Source organism: Heptranchias perlo, chromosome 7 (assembly GCF_035084215.1).
Source record: "Heptranchias perlo isolate sHepPer1 chromosome 7, sHepPer1.hap1, whole genome shotgun sequence".
In the NCBI taxonomy this organism is placed as follows: Eukaryota; Metazoa; Chordata; class Chondrichthyes; order Hexanchiformes; family Hexanchidae; genus Heptranchias; species Heptranchias perlo.
In genome coordinates, this window is record NC_090331.1 from 19,740,425 (window position 1) to 19,754,236 (window position 13,812).

A 13,812-nucleotide genomic window follows, 5' to 3' on the forward strand; every position below is an offset into this window, starting at 1 on the left:
GGGAGGGGTGGGTGCATCAGCAATGAATGCCCCCAACAGCTAGCTGGAATGTGGGAGCATTGCCACTCCAAGGGCAAAGGTGAGCACCCAGAGAAAATCCTCCTCTTTACACTTTCTGCTCCCAATGTGGCCCCCTCTGTATTGATTGCCTTAGTGAAGGCTTGAGGCCCTCAGTGGGTCTGAAGCCACCTTTCAGCTCTCAGCTGGTGTGACTTCCAATGAGGCAAAGAACGGAATTCCCAGGGTGGGCCAGGAACTCTTTTACTTGGAGGAGTGTTGGGGTGTGGGAGTGAGTTGAAATCCACCCTACTGTCCATTAAAGGGCCGCAGCAAATGTGGTGGAATCCCACATAACTGGGTTCCACCCCAATCCTGGCCCTGTGGGTGAAAATTGGGCTTTTCGCCCTCTCCAGCCCCAGGAATTTCGGGGCCTTTAATTTTTTTGACAAATCCGCCTTTTCCAACTCACTGTTGGTTTCCAGTTGCAGTCCCTCCACAGACAAGGAAATAGTTTTACAGTATCAATCATTTCATCTATCTTTAAAAAAAAATTTGTAATAAAGGGCTTTGTCAGCTTCACTTTTCCAAATATAAAATGTTCACCAGCAGTTTCATTGCGAACCAGTAATTAGCAAACGCCCCCTGCCGACTCATGTTATTTAGTGGCTTTTTTTTAAATAGAAGAAATTCTCTCCTTTCAATTTTCTCCTATCCTCTCCTGAAAGTGCTAACATGCAAGGGTCTGATTCCCCAGACACCTGTCTCCCTCCGCTATGTTCTACATTAGGTAGGGTGACACATTGTAGCCTGAGTCCTCCGCCTTGTGCTCATTGTAAGTACAGCTACTGTTTGGTGCTGCAGACTTGCAGAATGATCTCTTATATCTGTGTCTGAACAAACAGCAAACTCTTCTAGTATTGTTTACGAGTAAATCCCAGTTATTTCCTTTGATTAATAAGTTAGTTAGAGCTCATTAAGATTACTTACTGCTGTCTAGGGGGTTGAATTTTTGCTTTGGGCGCAATCGGGATGCGCTTGAAATTGCCCTGTTTTTCTGACTTTTACGCTTCAAGCTTCAAGTTTCCGCCCAAACTCATTTGCATAATCCCGAACGCAAAATTTCCCATGAATCAGCACAACGGAGCAGCGTAAACGAGTGTAATCGATGTCTAATAGATTGTAATAATGCATGGCCTTACTGGTAGCGACAACATTCCTGCACCTCTTTCACTATTTAAAAAAAGAAGCAAACCCAAAACAAGTAAATGGCTTCATTAATATAAAGTACAAAAGAGTTTCATATCATACACTGGCGTGTTCCTTACACAGTACAATTTGGCCCCTTATGCATTTTTGTATGGGTTCCCTATTTGGCACAAATTTGGACAAAGTCTGACCCGCTGACAGTTTTATTGCAATAAAATGTGTCTTTCTGTTGCCATCCACTCATGCTGCTCTGAATTGATTTTGTAGAAACAATACAAGGCAGAAGCAGTGAAGACCATGTCTCACTACGTTCCAGTAATAGATACACCAGAGATGCACAGAGTCCGTGAGAACCAGAAGAACATCAGCACAGTAAGTCAAAAGTTTCACCAATAGAAATCTCTAGCACCCAGTTCAATCATTTGGGAACCCAAGGCGTTTCTTGGTTTCTGACTTAAAGTGTGAAACCAAGTTTTCGGTCACCTGTCTGTCCTTGGTGGTTGTCCTGCAGCAAAACACATCTCATTGAACTGCAGGATACAAAAAGAACAAAGAACAGGACACTGCCGACATGTTTTCCAGTCAATGTAATACACGTTTGAAGAAAGGTAAAGAGTTCAACTTTATTTTGGGACACGGTGTAGAAATGCTGCTGTTGTCTTAAAAGGAGTTAAGCATTGTGCCACTGTTACCTGTCTGGACTAGCAGTGTCCAACATGTTTACTGGAAACAGTAAACATCAAAATTGTTCATGTATATTCTTTGTTTTGTATGTTTTTATGGAATTCAACAGGGCTGTAACAAAATATTATTATCTTTTTTGAAGGAGGGTTCTTTCTCCACCTCCCCTCCCGCATATTATAAAATAAATTATATCTATTCGTCCTGCCTCACACCATGCACCAGTCCATGATCAAGAGAGAAGCCAGCTCCCAAGTCTCTGCTCACTGCTGCTCAGTGATTGCTCAGGCATTGAGAAGGGGACCTGGGGTTAGCCCTCCATCTCTCTGAGTTGGATGGTGTGACTGAGACGGGGGAGGGGTGGGTGGGTGCAATTTTAACAACCCCTCGCATAGCGAGAATGGTGCGGGGGAGGGGTTAAGATCAGGTCGAGTCCACTTACCGGCCTGAGGCCGCACCGCTGCTGCCCCGGCGATATCTTATCTTCGCCAACTTTGAAGTCGGCCGAGGCTCCCGCTGCAGGCAAGCGAGGGTCTAATTTAATTGTAAAAGTCGCGGCCCGATTATGTCATTGGTGACATCATCAAGGAAATTTATTCAAATGAGGCTGTGCCGTTGAGATCAGCTGGGCCTTCCCCCGTCCCCGGACTCCCCTGGTGTGCCACCCGATTTGGGGCTCATGCACACCGTATCTGGCCCCCCTCCACTTCCCCGTTTAAAATCGAGGCCAGAAAATCTGGCATGTGACGAATCACAAGTGTGAACACATGTCTTGCCATTCTTTTTGGTTATTCTATATAAAGCTATGATGTGGAGATGCCGGTGATGGACTGGGGTTAACAATTGTAAACAATTTTACAACACCAAGTTATAGTCCAACGATTTTATTTTTAATCCCACAAGCTAAGCCCCCGAAAGCTTGTGGGATTAAAAATAAAATCGTGGGACTATAACTTGGTGTTGTAAAATTGTTTACAATATATAAAGCTAGTAAGCTTTGAACATATCCTGCTCCAAACATTTTACACCTGTAGCTGTGGAGAATGGAGTAAGATGAAAAACACACCCAGGGCTGGAGAATCATGTGAAGCTTCAGACCCAACATGTGAATGTGTAAATCACAGCTCAATAAACCTTTTGTTACAGCCCTGGAATTCACCAGCTTTACATTGTCTTTTCAACATTCTCTTGCTTGTTTTTCCTGTTTTCTTACTGTTGATTTTCACTCTGTTTTATAGCTTCAGTACACTTCAGACCTTAAACACATTAAAGGAAAGGTTACCACAGTAAAAGACACACCTGAAATCCTGCGAGCTAAAGAAAACCAAAAGAATTTCAGCTTGGTACCTTTTACCTAAATATTTTTCTAGTGCTAACCTTTTGTAATTTTTACCTTTTTGTAATTTTTAAAACCACTTTCTATTTTTCTCCTAACCTCTTTTTATATATAAAAATATAATTTTTAACAAAATTATTTGATTTACAGTAATCTAACAATAATCATCTTTAGTTTGATTCCACAGATATTTTCTATTAATAGGCTTATCTATTATTACATGTGATGTCTGTTAAAGGTTTTCCTTGCCTTTATTTCATGGTTTATAGTTAGCTTCCAGTTAACTCTGCTGCTTTAATTTTTTTTCAACGATGTAAGAGTATCTTGATTTCATTTGTCTGATACTTGTAATTCTCTGCCAACTTGTTATGGGAGAATAGAGTTGAGGTCGAAGATCAGCCATGATCTAATTGAATGGTTGAGCAAGCTCGAGGGGCCACATGGCCCACTCCTGCTCCTATTTATTGTCTTATGTCACTGAATCTTGTTGGTTTTTGGACATATTGCTTCTGATTACAATTGCCAAAACAAAACGACCATCTCTGTTCTGTCCTTCATTTTAATACCTTGCTTCTGTGTATAAAGATCGCGTATAAAGAAGAGGTTGGTACAGGGACATCAATTAAAGAAACACCAGAGATGGAGAGAGTCAAAAGAACACAGGAGGCGATTAGTTCGGTACAATCCCTGACAGCACCAACCCTCCTCTTCCTAATTTGTGCTAATCCCTTAATTATGGCATTCCCAACCTTTTAATCTTGCCTTCACCTGTGTGAAGTTTGACTTCCTAATTATAGAAGTTACATAATCAGTTGTATGCACAGATAACCCAGGTTATGATACGGCTCAGATTTGTGATGTCACGTAGAAAATGCGCTGAAAAATTATTTGCAAATATTTGTCCTGTCAGTTATTATTTTTTGACGATATAAGGATTATATTTTGGGCTCTCTGTGCAATATGGTAGTGCAATGGTTATGTTACTGGTCTAATAATCCAGAGACTGTGTGCTCAAATCCCACCATGGCAGTTTGAGAATTTGAATTCAGTTTTTAAAAGTTTCTGGAAATAAAAGCTGATATCAGTAAAAGTAGCAGGAAGCTGTCGGATTATCGTTAAAACCCAACTAGTCTTTATGGAAGGAAACCTGCTGTCCTTACCCGGTCTGGCCTATGTGTGATTATAAACCGCTTTCTGAAGCCACTCAGTTGCATCAAACCGCTACTGCACTGGTTCAAGAGAAAGACCCACCATCACCTTCTCAGAGTAACTAAGGAAGTGCAATAAACGTTGTCCTTGCCAGCGACGTCCACATCCTGAGTCCAAAATCAGATTTCTTTTAAAGTTCAGCCTCAGCCACTCTCATTCTACTGTGTAAAATGGGGTTAACTATTGGCGAGCTCCGTGACTGCAGTTATTTTGGACTACCGTTATGAGAGTGCAGATCTGTTTAACAGCTCAGAGGAAGTGATTGATGAATGCTGCATTTGTATTGCTGCGTTGTGGCCAGTGTTAGCCATGTCTGATTGCAGCACTCCAGTATAAACAAGGTAACACTCGTTCCTCTGTGGGGGGTGGGGGGGTGGGGGGTGGGGGGGGAGGGTGTGCACAGATACCCGCTTCAAGATCTGCTTTCTCCGGTGGTGGCGAATGTCAATGGGCTGCTGATGACCCAGATGTCATTTTCTGGCCTTAGGCTTTGGGTAAGGTACAAGGCCAGAACCTTAAAGTTGCTGATATGACTTGGAAACAACTGTGCAGATGTAAGATCATGCCTGTATACTTGATTTTAAAGTCACAACCCTAGATTTTTTAAAAAGCTGCACAGTTACTTTAGTATTGGCATCAGTGCTTTGAGTTCCGCACCTCAGAATGAACACAGTGAATTCAGAGCACCGGTAGTCTTGGCACTATGCACAACTGTTCAGATGTAAGGAGTCTTACAACACCAGGTTATAGTCCAACAGCTTTATTTGGAAAACTGTTGGACTATAACCTGGTGTTGTAAGACTCCTTATATTTGTCCACCCCAGTCCATCACCAGCATCTCCACATCGCAACTGTTCAGATACAAGTGCAGCTAAGACACAGCGAGCTGGATGCTGCAATATAACAAATGTGTGTTATAAGTCAGCTGGAAAGAACTTGATTGCTCCATTCCTCTAAGCAATGTGAAAGATACAGCCAATAGCGCATGTAATCCAGTTTTAATCAGCTCTAAATCACCTGTAATTAGATGTTTGGTGGAATTTACCATCTGAAAAATAAATGGAAATTTGTCCAAATCCAACGACTGGAATAAGCTGATCCACAAAAAAAGTCTTACTGAAAGCACTAATGTTTTACCATTGTTGACCTTAGCTAATAGAAGCACCTATATCATTGAGCTCAGGAATCTAATTAATCCTAAGTGATGCCCAAGGCACATTAAATATTTTCAGTTGTGGAAAAGCCTTTGTTTGTTTATATATTGCAGTGTTGAAGACACACTCAAGCCTTAGTGTAATATCATTTTATTGTAGTCAGCAAAGCTGATTTAGGAGACACCAAACTGTCAAACCTTCCTGATCATGCTAAAGCATAGCCTGGGTTAATCTATCAATGAGAAAGTTATTATTCTGTGTTCCGGTTTTATTTTGAAAGTTAACATAACCTCATTTATCTTGTGTTTGTCAAGATGACTAGCTTTAAACTTTATAAAGGGCTTTGGAGGTGAATTTCTGCAGAGTTCTCCCACTTGTCCACTGTACCTTTGGCAGAAGAGCTGCGGAAAACAAAAAAAAAGGCGTAAACGCCATTGACGTCACTTTTTTGGGGGTTTCCAAGGCTCTTCCACCAAAGTTACAGAGAATGAGTGGGAGAACCCCTTCAGAAATTCACCCCCTTTTATTTTAAACAAATGCAACAAAGTTAGCAGTAACAATGAATTTAATTTTTCTAACCTTACGTGGTGCTTCCAACTAAAATGTTTAATCTCATGTTATATTCTTTCTTTTCCTTCAAAGATTTAAACTAAATTCTAATTCACCAACAAGCTTTAGCTAAATAACTCTTTAAGGGTATGAAATAATAAGCATTAATAAATTAATACATTTTGAATGACATGACCTAAAACAAATATTACTTACAGAAAGTGTTTTGGATGCTTGGAGTCCAGTTAACAAAATAGTTAACAAATGATATGTCTGATCAGTCCTCTTTTTTTAGCCCGCAGTCTGTAGATTGATACTAGCTGTAGTTTGTTGTGTGTGATGAGGGACCATAGTATTGCAGTCTGTGATCCGATGCAGTGTGCGATTTAATGAGGTTTACAGTTTGAATAAAATATGTATCCTATTCTTTGTCATTTGCTTACGGTTTGTCCTTTCCTCCCTGATCTACCCACTTTGTAGATCAAGTACAAGGAAAGTATTGGGCAAGGAACTGCAATCTCTGACCTGCCTGAGGTGAAGCGTATAAAGGAGACACAGAAGAACATCAGCTCGGTAGCTGCTGGTTTCATTCCCTTGTGTTATCCCATGATTCACCCCAACCACCTAACCCATCATGTCACTAAACTAATGCCCATTCATACAATTTCTCTCTTTTTTCCTGTTTTATTTTTTCAAATCATTTAAATTTTTGAAGCATGATCAATTTTTGTGTTTTTCTTTTGGACTGCTTTTTAAAATATTAGTAGGAAGTAAACTAGTGGGGGTTGGAGGGGTAGGGTGGGAAAGATAAATAACCAACAAATGCATCAGAAGAGCTTTAGTATAGATACTCACATCTGTAGTAAAATGTTAAAGAAGGGAGATACCTGAACAATCAAGGTTTTTAAAAAAAACCCTTAGTAATGTGTTTGATTTCAGTGTGAAAATCTGCTTCAGAACCATAGGTTCAAATTTGGATTTCCACTTTTGGAGACTTGAAATCAAAATTTTGGGATCTTCAAATCAGGATTCACTTTTGGGACCTCCAAATCAGGATTCAGTTTTGAGATCTCCAAATCAAAATCCAGTTTTGGGATCTCTAAAGTAGGATTCACTTTTGGGATCTCCAAATTAGGATTCATGTTTTGGGATCTTCAAATCAGGATTCAGTTTGGGATCATCAAATCAGGATTCAGTTTTGGGATCTACAAATGAGGATTCAGTTTTGGGATCGCCAAATGAGGATTCAGTTTTGGGATCTCCAAATCAGAATCCATTTTTGAAATATTCAAAAATGAATTGTGATTTGGAAACTCAAGCTCAGAATTTTGTTTTGGAATTTTTAAATCAGACTTTTAGGTATGGATTTAGCATTTAATAACAGTCCACCTTTGCTTGAATCTGAAATTCAGTTTCAGGATTTTAGATTTGTTTCATCAATGGTCTCTTCAAGAAAACACAAATGAAGCATTTTTTTATTTCAACTGGCCATGGTTTTTCTGTCCAACCTAACTACCTTTGACCATATTTGTAGAGATCTAATTTTTTTAGAAAGATCTTTTAAATTATTATAATAAAATTGGTGTGAATATTGAAAGTAATAGCTGAAACTTTGTGCATTCTGCTTGACTAAGCATGCTACCTTTTATATTATGTTTTTCTAAGATTAAAACTAATTGGCAATCTGTACAAGAAAACCAAATTAATTATTAAATATGTCAGTGTTTTCTAATGTCATGCATACAAAACTCATATAATTACAAGCAAAATGCCTAATTAAATTCAAATAAAAGATTAAAATTAATTTTAGCTGATTAGTTGTATGTTTGGTCTGTGCAATGCAAGAGTTCTGTTTTCCATCTAGACTGTGTAGTTTGATGATATTTGTAGTTTGTTGCAGTGTCTAATTTGTTGCGATATGTAATTTGTTCTCAGTCTATTCGTCATTGTTTGTCATGCATTTACAATTTGTCCTTTCCTCCCTGATCTACACACTTTGTAGATCAAATACAAGGAAAGGATTGGGCAAGGAACTGCAATCTCTGACCTGCCTGAGGTGCAGCGTGTAAAGGAGACACAGAAGAACATCAGCTCGGTAGCTGTCAATTTGATTCCCCCCTGTGTTACGCTATAATCCGTCCCTTACTACCCAATCCTTCCTGGCACTAAACAAAATTCATACAATTTCTCTAGTCTTTTTTTTTTCAATTTCATTTGAACTTATTTTCTAATTTTTGATTTTTATGGAATTAACCGAAGGCTTTGTCAAGTTAAAAATTAATGCCTAAACAAAACCTTGGCCCACTTAATCACGTGCCCTAACAAAAGAAAAAAAATACAAACAGATGATTTATCTAACCTGCAGTTCTCTTTTTTTGCTTGCAGTGTGTATGTAGTTTGATGAAGTATATAGTTTTCTCCATTCAGTTCTCTACCCTCTGCTGAAGAAGCCATACTAGGGTATGGATACATGTGCACAAGCAGCCCTCCAGTACATCATGCATGTGGCCATTCTTCCTCTGTGGGCTTAAACAACTAGTATAAGTAGGCTATTCATCATGGGGAACAAATTGCTGGAGAGTGGGAATACTGGCTGATTTTTCCCTCGATAGCCCACGGATACTGAGGCCAGTTGTAGATCTCCAGGTGCTGCTCCGTCTGCAGTCTAATTGGGAATGAAACAGGGGCCTTGACTTTAACTCAGGGCAGGATTGAAGCATGGGGGTGGGCTAAGGCCTGGAGAGATTTTAGCTTCTGCACCGGCAGAATATACAGCGGAAATGGTCTCAAGCACAATGTAAGTCCAGCGGAGGATTCCGGGAGGGGAATGCCCATCAAGGGTGGCAGGAGCAGGGGGGAAGGAGGAGGATGGGTAGCCCTTCTGCTCTTCCTGACCCACAAAGAAACTTTAAAAAAAAATTTATAACTTACCTCTTCTGGCCCTGGCTGCTGTTCCTGGCAGGTTTGGCTTGGCTGTTCAGGGCTTGGGTTAAAATGGTAGATCGGGCTCCGTTGTTGTGATCGGAAATTTAAAATTCAAGTCTGCCAGAAAGGAGTGGGTTGTTCCCCCATCCCATTTTAAATGCCCGCCCGCCTGGTTTCAGCCAGATGGGGGAGTTAACATCGAGCTCAGGGACTTTCTGATTTGTATGGCTTATTAGTAGACTGGCTGGTGCCTTTACCCACTGGACCAATGGGGGAGAACCCAGTGTGTAGTTTGGTGCAGTGTGTGGCTTGACATTGTTTGTATAAAGTCTACGTGTTACTGTTTGCCATGTGCTTACCGTTTGTCTTTTCCTCCCTGATCTACACACCTTGTAGATCAAATACAAGGAAAATGTTGGGCAAGGAACTGCAATCTCTGACCTGCCTGAGGTGCAGCGTGTAAAAGAGGCACAGAAGAACATCAGCTCGGTAGCTGCCAGTTTGATTCCCCTTTTTTTAACCCATGATCCACCCTTACTATCAAACCCTTCCTACCTCTAATCACAATTAATGTAATTTCTTCCTACTCTTTTTTTTCAATTTTATTTTAACGTTTTCTAATTCTTGACACATCCGTGATTTTTGACGTTGAAAGGGAAAAATTGAATGTGTAAGCAACCCTGGCACACTTTACAATACGCTGCAGTGAGAAAGTAAACGAAGAATCCAGCTTGATTTTTGAGATTTCCAAAATCAGAATTTCATTTTAGAGATTATGGAAATCAGCCCTTCCCTTTTAATATTTTTAGGATTTAGAAAAATCTATATTGAGCCAAATCTTTTCATAAAGAAATATTTTTGAAACTATTGGAGTCAATTTAGTGATAACATTACTTTGAATTTAAATTGTATCGTCTGGTACATTCATCTTAAACATAAAATCCCACATTTCTTTTTTCTACTAAGATTCAAACTAACTAGCAATTCACAATCTGTGTTAGGTGTACAAATTATTTTCCTGCAAAGTAACAAATAAAATATGAAATTAGTTATAAGTGATACAGCCTGAGAATCTTTTTATTTTATTACTTACATTAAAGATACTTGTGATTTGGGACCATTTACTGAAACTGCTAATTGTGCTCAAAGAAAATTACATCTCTAACCTGCAGTTCTTTATTTTGCCTGCAGTGTGTAGTTTGATGTACTGCTTACTTTGTCCCCCCCTGGCCTTTTTGCCTTCCTTTGCTGAAGGGACTGACCTATCCTATGGTATAGATTCATGTGTCAGCAGCCCTCCACCATCTCACCCAAGTGGCCCTTCATCTGTGAGCTTAGATATTGAGTAGGCTATTCAACCATGGGGACCATCACTGTAAAGCTTAATCCTGACTTTGCATAAGCTTAGGTTCCAGAAGAAATTGCTGGATAGGGATCAACATTAGGATACTCTGGCTGATTTTTCCCCTCCCTATCCCAGGGACACTGAGGGAAGTTGTAGCACTTCACGTGCTGCCATTGCTGCCATCTCAACACAGACTGGGAATTAAACCAAGGCCGCTTTCTGGTTTGTGTGACTTAGTACTAGACTGTCTGGTGCCTTTACCCACTAGGCCAATGGGGGAGAACCCAGTGTGTAGTTTGGTTCAGTGTGTGGCTTGACATCGTTTGTATAAAGTCTACGTGTTAGTGTTTGTCATGTGCTTACTGTTTGTCCTTTCCTCCCTGATCTACACACCTTGTAGATCAAATACAAGGAAAGTATCGGGCACGGAACTGCAATCTCTGACCTGCCTGAGGTGCAGCGTGTAAAGGAGACACAGAAGAACATCAGCTCGGTAGCTGTTGGTTTGATTCAGTGTTAACCCATGATCCACCATTACTACACAACCCTTCCTACCACTAAACACAATTAATGTGATTTCTTTCTAGTCTTTTTTCAATTTTATTTTAACAACTTCTAATTTTTGAAACATCCGTGATTTTTGTGGAATTTACCTAAGGTTTTATCATTGAAAGGGAAAAGATGGATGTGTAAGCAGCCCTGGCACACTTTACAATACACTGCAGTGAGAAATTAAACATAAAGCAGCACAACAAAACCCTGATTGTTATATGAATACATCAACTTTGCATATATTAAACAGCTTATTAAAACACCCCACCAGGCAACATGCTTTAGAATATTGCTGGAATTTAGACCCTTACTTTTATTATCTCCAAATCAGAACTTGGTTTATAAGATTTTTGAATCTAGCTTGATTTTTGAGATTTCTAAAATCAGAATTTCATTTTAGGGATTATGGAAATCAGCCCTTCCCTTTTTAGTATTTTTAGGATTTAGAAAAATCTATATTGAACCAGATCTTTTCATAAAGAAATATTTTTGAAACTATTGGAGTCAATTTAGTGATAACATTACTTTGAATTTAAATTGCATTAAACATAAAATCCCACATTTCTTTTTTCTACTAAGATTCAAATTAACTAGCAATTCACAACCTGCATTAGGTGTACAAATTATTTTCCCGCAAAGTAATAAATAAAACATGCAATTAGTTGTAAGTGATACAGCCTGAGAATCTTTTTATTTTATCTATGATTTCTATGATTACTAAGATTCAAACTAACTAGCAATTCACAACCTGCATTAGGTGTACAAATTATTTTCCCGCAAAGTAATAAATAAAACATGCAATTAGTTATAAGTGATACAGCCTGAGAATCTTTTTATTTTATTACTTACATTAAAGGTACTTGTGATTTGGGACCATTTACTGAAACAGTTAATTGTGCTCAAACAAAATTACATATCTAACCTGCAGTTCTCTTTTTTTTGCCTGCAGTGTAGTTTGATGTCCCCCTGGCCTTTTCGCCTTCCTTTGCTGAAGGGACAGACTCATATTGTGGTATAGATTCATGTGCCTTTACCCAGTAGGCCAATGGGGGAGAAACCAGTGTGTAGTTTGGTTCAGTGTGTGGCTTGACATCGTTTGTATAAAGTCTACGTGTTAGCGTTTGTCATGTGCTTACCGTTTGTCCTTTCCTCCCTGATCTACACACCTTGTAGATCAAATACAAGGAAAATGTTGGGCACGGAACTGCAATCTCTGACCTGCCTGAGGTGCAGCGTGTAAAGGAGACACAGAAGAACATCAGCTCGGTAGCTGTTGGTTTGATTCAGTGTTAACCCATGATCCACCGTTACTACACAACCCTTCCTACCACTAAACATAATTCATACGATTTCTCTTTCTCACATTTTGCTCTTCATTATCATTTTAACAGTCTTCCTCTGATTTTTACTTTTAAAATTAGTTTTAACGTTTTTCAAAAATTTTTCAATTTTGTTTTAACTTTTTTTGTTATTAGCTTCTGATAATTTTTGTGGGACTGACTCAAGGCTATATTGCTCTGAGAATTATTTCACTGAGAGAAAAGTAAGAATGCCAGACGTGAAGGGAGTGTATTAGCATTCCTGGACTTCTTTCTTACAAACTGTAATTAGGAAGTTAAATCGACAGCAATGCAGCTTTATTGCATGTTACACTTGGAATCTATGTCAAATACCTAAAGAATGGAGGCTTTTAAAAAAAAAAATCAAAGTGATGAACTGGAGCATGTTTGGAATCTAAATCTGAACATTCAGATTCAGAGGTAAATGGAATCAGAGCTCTGATTTTCAATCATCTGAATTTGAAGTTTGATTTTACATTCCTTCATTTTCTTTCTATTTGCAGTTTCAAATTTTCAGAGCAATTCAACATCTACTTAAAGAAAATAAAGCTGTCTTTACTTTGACTGGTCATCTAAACTATTCTAAACTCAAGATTGGAGCCACTGGCATCTTTTTATAATGAATGTTTGCTAAAAAAAAAGCCTTGTTTCACATAATTAATGTTAGCATTTATTGTAATATATCTGGGAGGCAGGGAAGGGGGTTATTCCACATGGGATCTGCCAATCTCCTGCTGTATCTCCGGCAGAACTCCCAGAAAAATGGCAAAATCCAGTTGCCCACCATTTCTGGGAGTTTTCTGGCTACCTTTGTAAGGGATTTCTATTTGTACCTTACAAGGCAAATAGGGGCAGAACCAGGGGCGGGGACTCATTAAGATGAGAGTTCCCACTCCTGAGCCTGGAGGGGGACCGGGTGTATAAGTGGCAGCCAGTACACTGAGGGAGTGCAGGCAAACCAGTCTCCTCAAGCCCTTACATGGGCTCCATTAGTGATGTTCAGTCCAGGCGAGCAACTTGGACCTTAAAAAAAGTACAATTATTGCAGATCGGCTTCTTCGCTTATGACTATGGCCAGGCCGAGGGGGCCTGGGCAATGCCCCTCTCCCCCATGGCCAGGCAAACGCTAGGGTTTCCAACCGCCATGGGACGGGCGAGTGCCTGAGACGTGCCTGAAGTGGAGCTTGCACCCGCCCGCCTTGTGCTAATGAGGTGCACTCATACTGACCCGACAAACTACACCAAGGTTAGCACTGGAGGGAAACACTGGGCACGATCGTGGCACTACTGTCAGGGATGGCAACCTGAGTAATTTTGGAGACGTTTTGGGGAAATGTGAGGTTATTCACCTTGATAGGAAGAACAGAAAAACATAATATTTTTTAAATGGTGAGAAACTATTAAATGTTGGTGTTCAGAGAGATTTGGGTGTCCTCGTACAAGAAACACAAAACATCAGCATGCAGGTACAGCAAGCAATTAGGATGGCATGTTGGCTTTTATTGCAAGGGGGTT

The 13,812-nt window shown here is 39.7% G+C and overlaps 1 protein-coding gene across 15 annotated transcripts in view; it reads left to right on the forward strand.

Moving 5' to 3' along the window:
• The window catches only part of neb (nebulin), a 266,346-nt gene that overhangs the window by 239,073 nt on the left and 13,461 nt on the right, over positions 1-13,812 (forward strand). For 11 of the 15 annotated variants that reach the window (XM_067987136.1, XM_067987146.1, XM_067987145.1 and 8 more), the window contains 4 exons: positions 1,474-1,578; positions 3,126-3,230; positions 3,809-3,901; positions 6,616-6,708. In XM_067987136.1, the coding sequence (XP_067843237.1) occupies positions 1,474-1,578; positions 3,126-3,230; positions 3,809-3,901; positions 6,616-6,708 (396 nt within the window). Of the gene's footprint in view, positions 1-1,473; positions 1,579-3,125; positions 3,231-3,808; positions 3,902-6,615; positions 6,709-8,137; positions 8,231-9,456; positions 9,550-10,805; positions 10,899-12,130; positions 12,224-13,812 lie in introns of all 15 variants that reach the window. The other 4 variants (XM_067987147.1, XM_067987148.1, XM_067987151.1 and 1 more) reach the window with 3 other exon arrangements.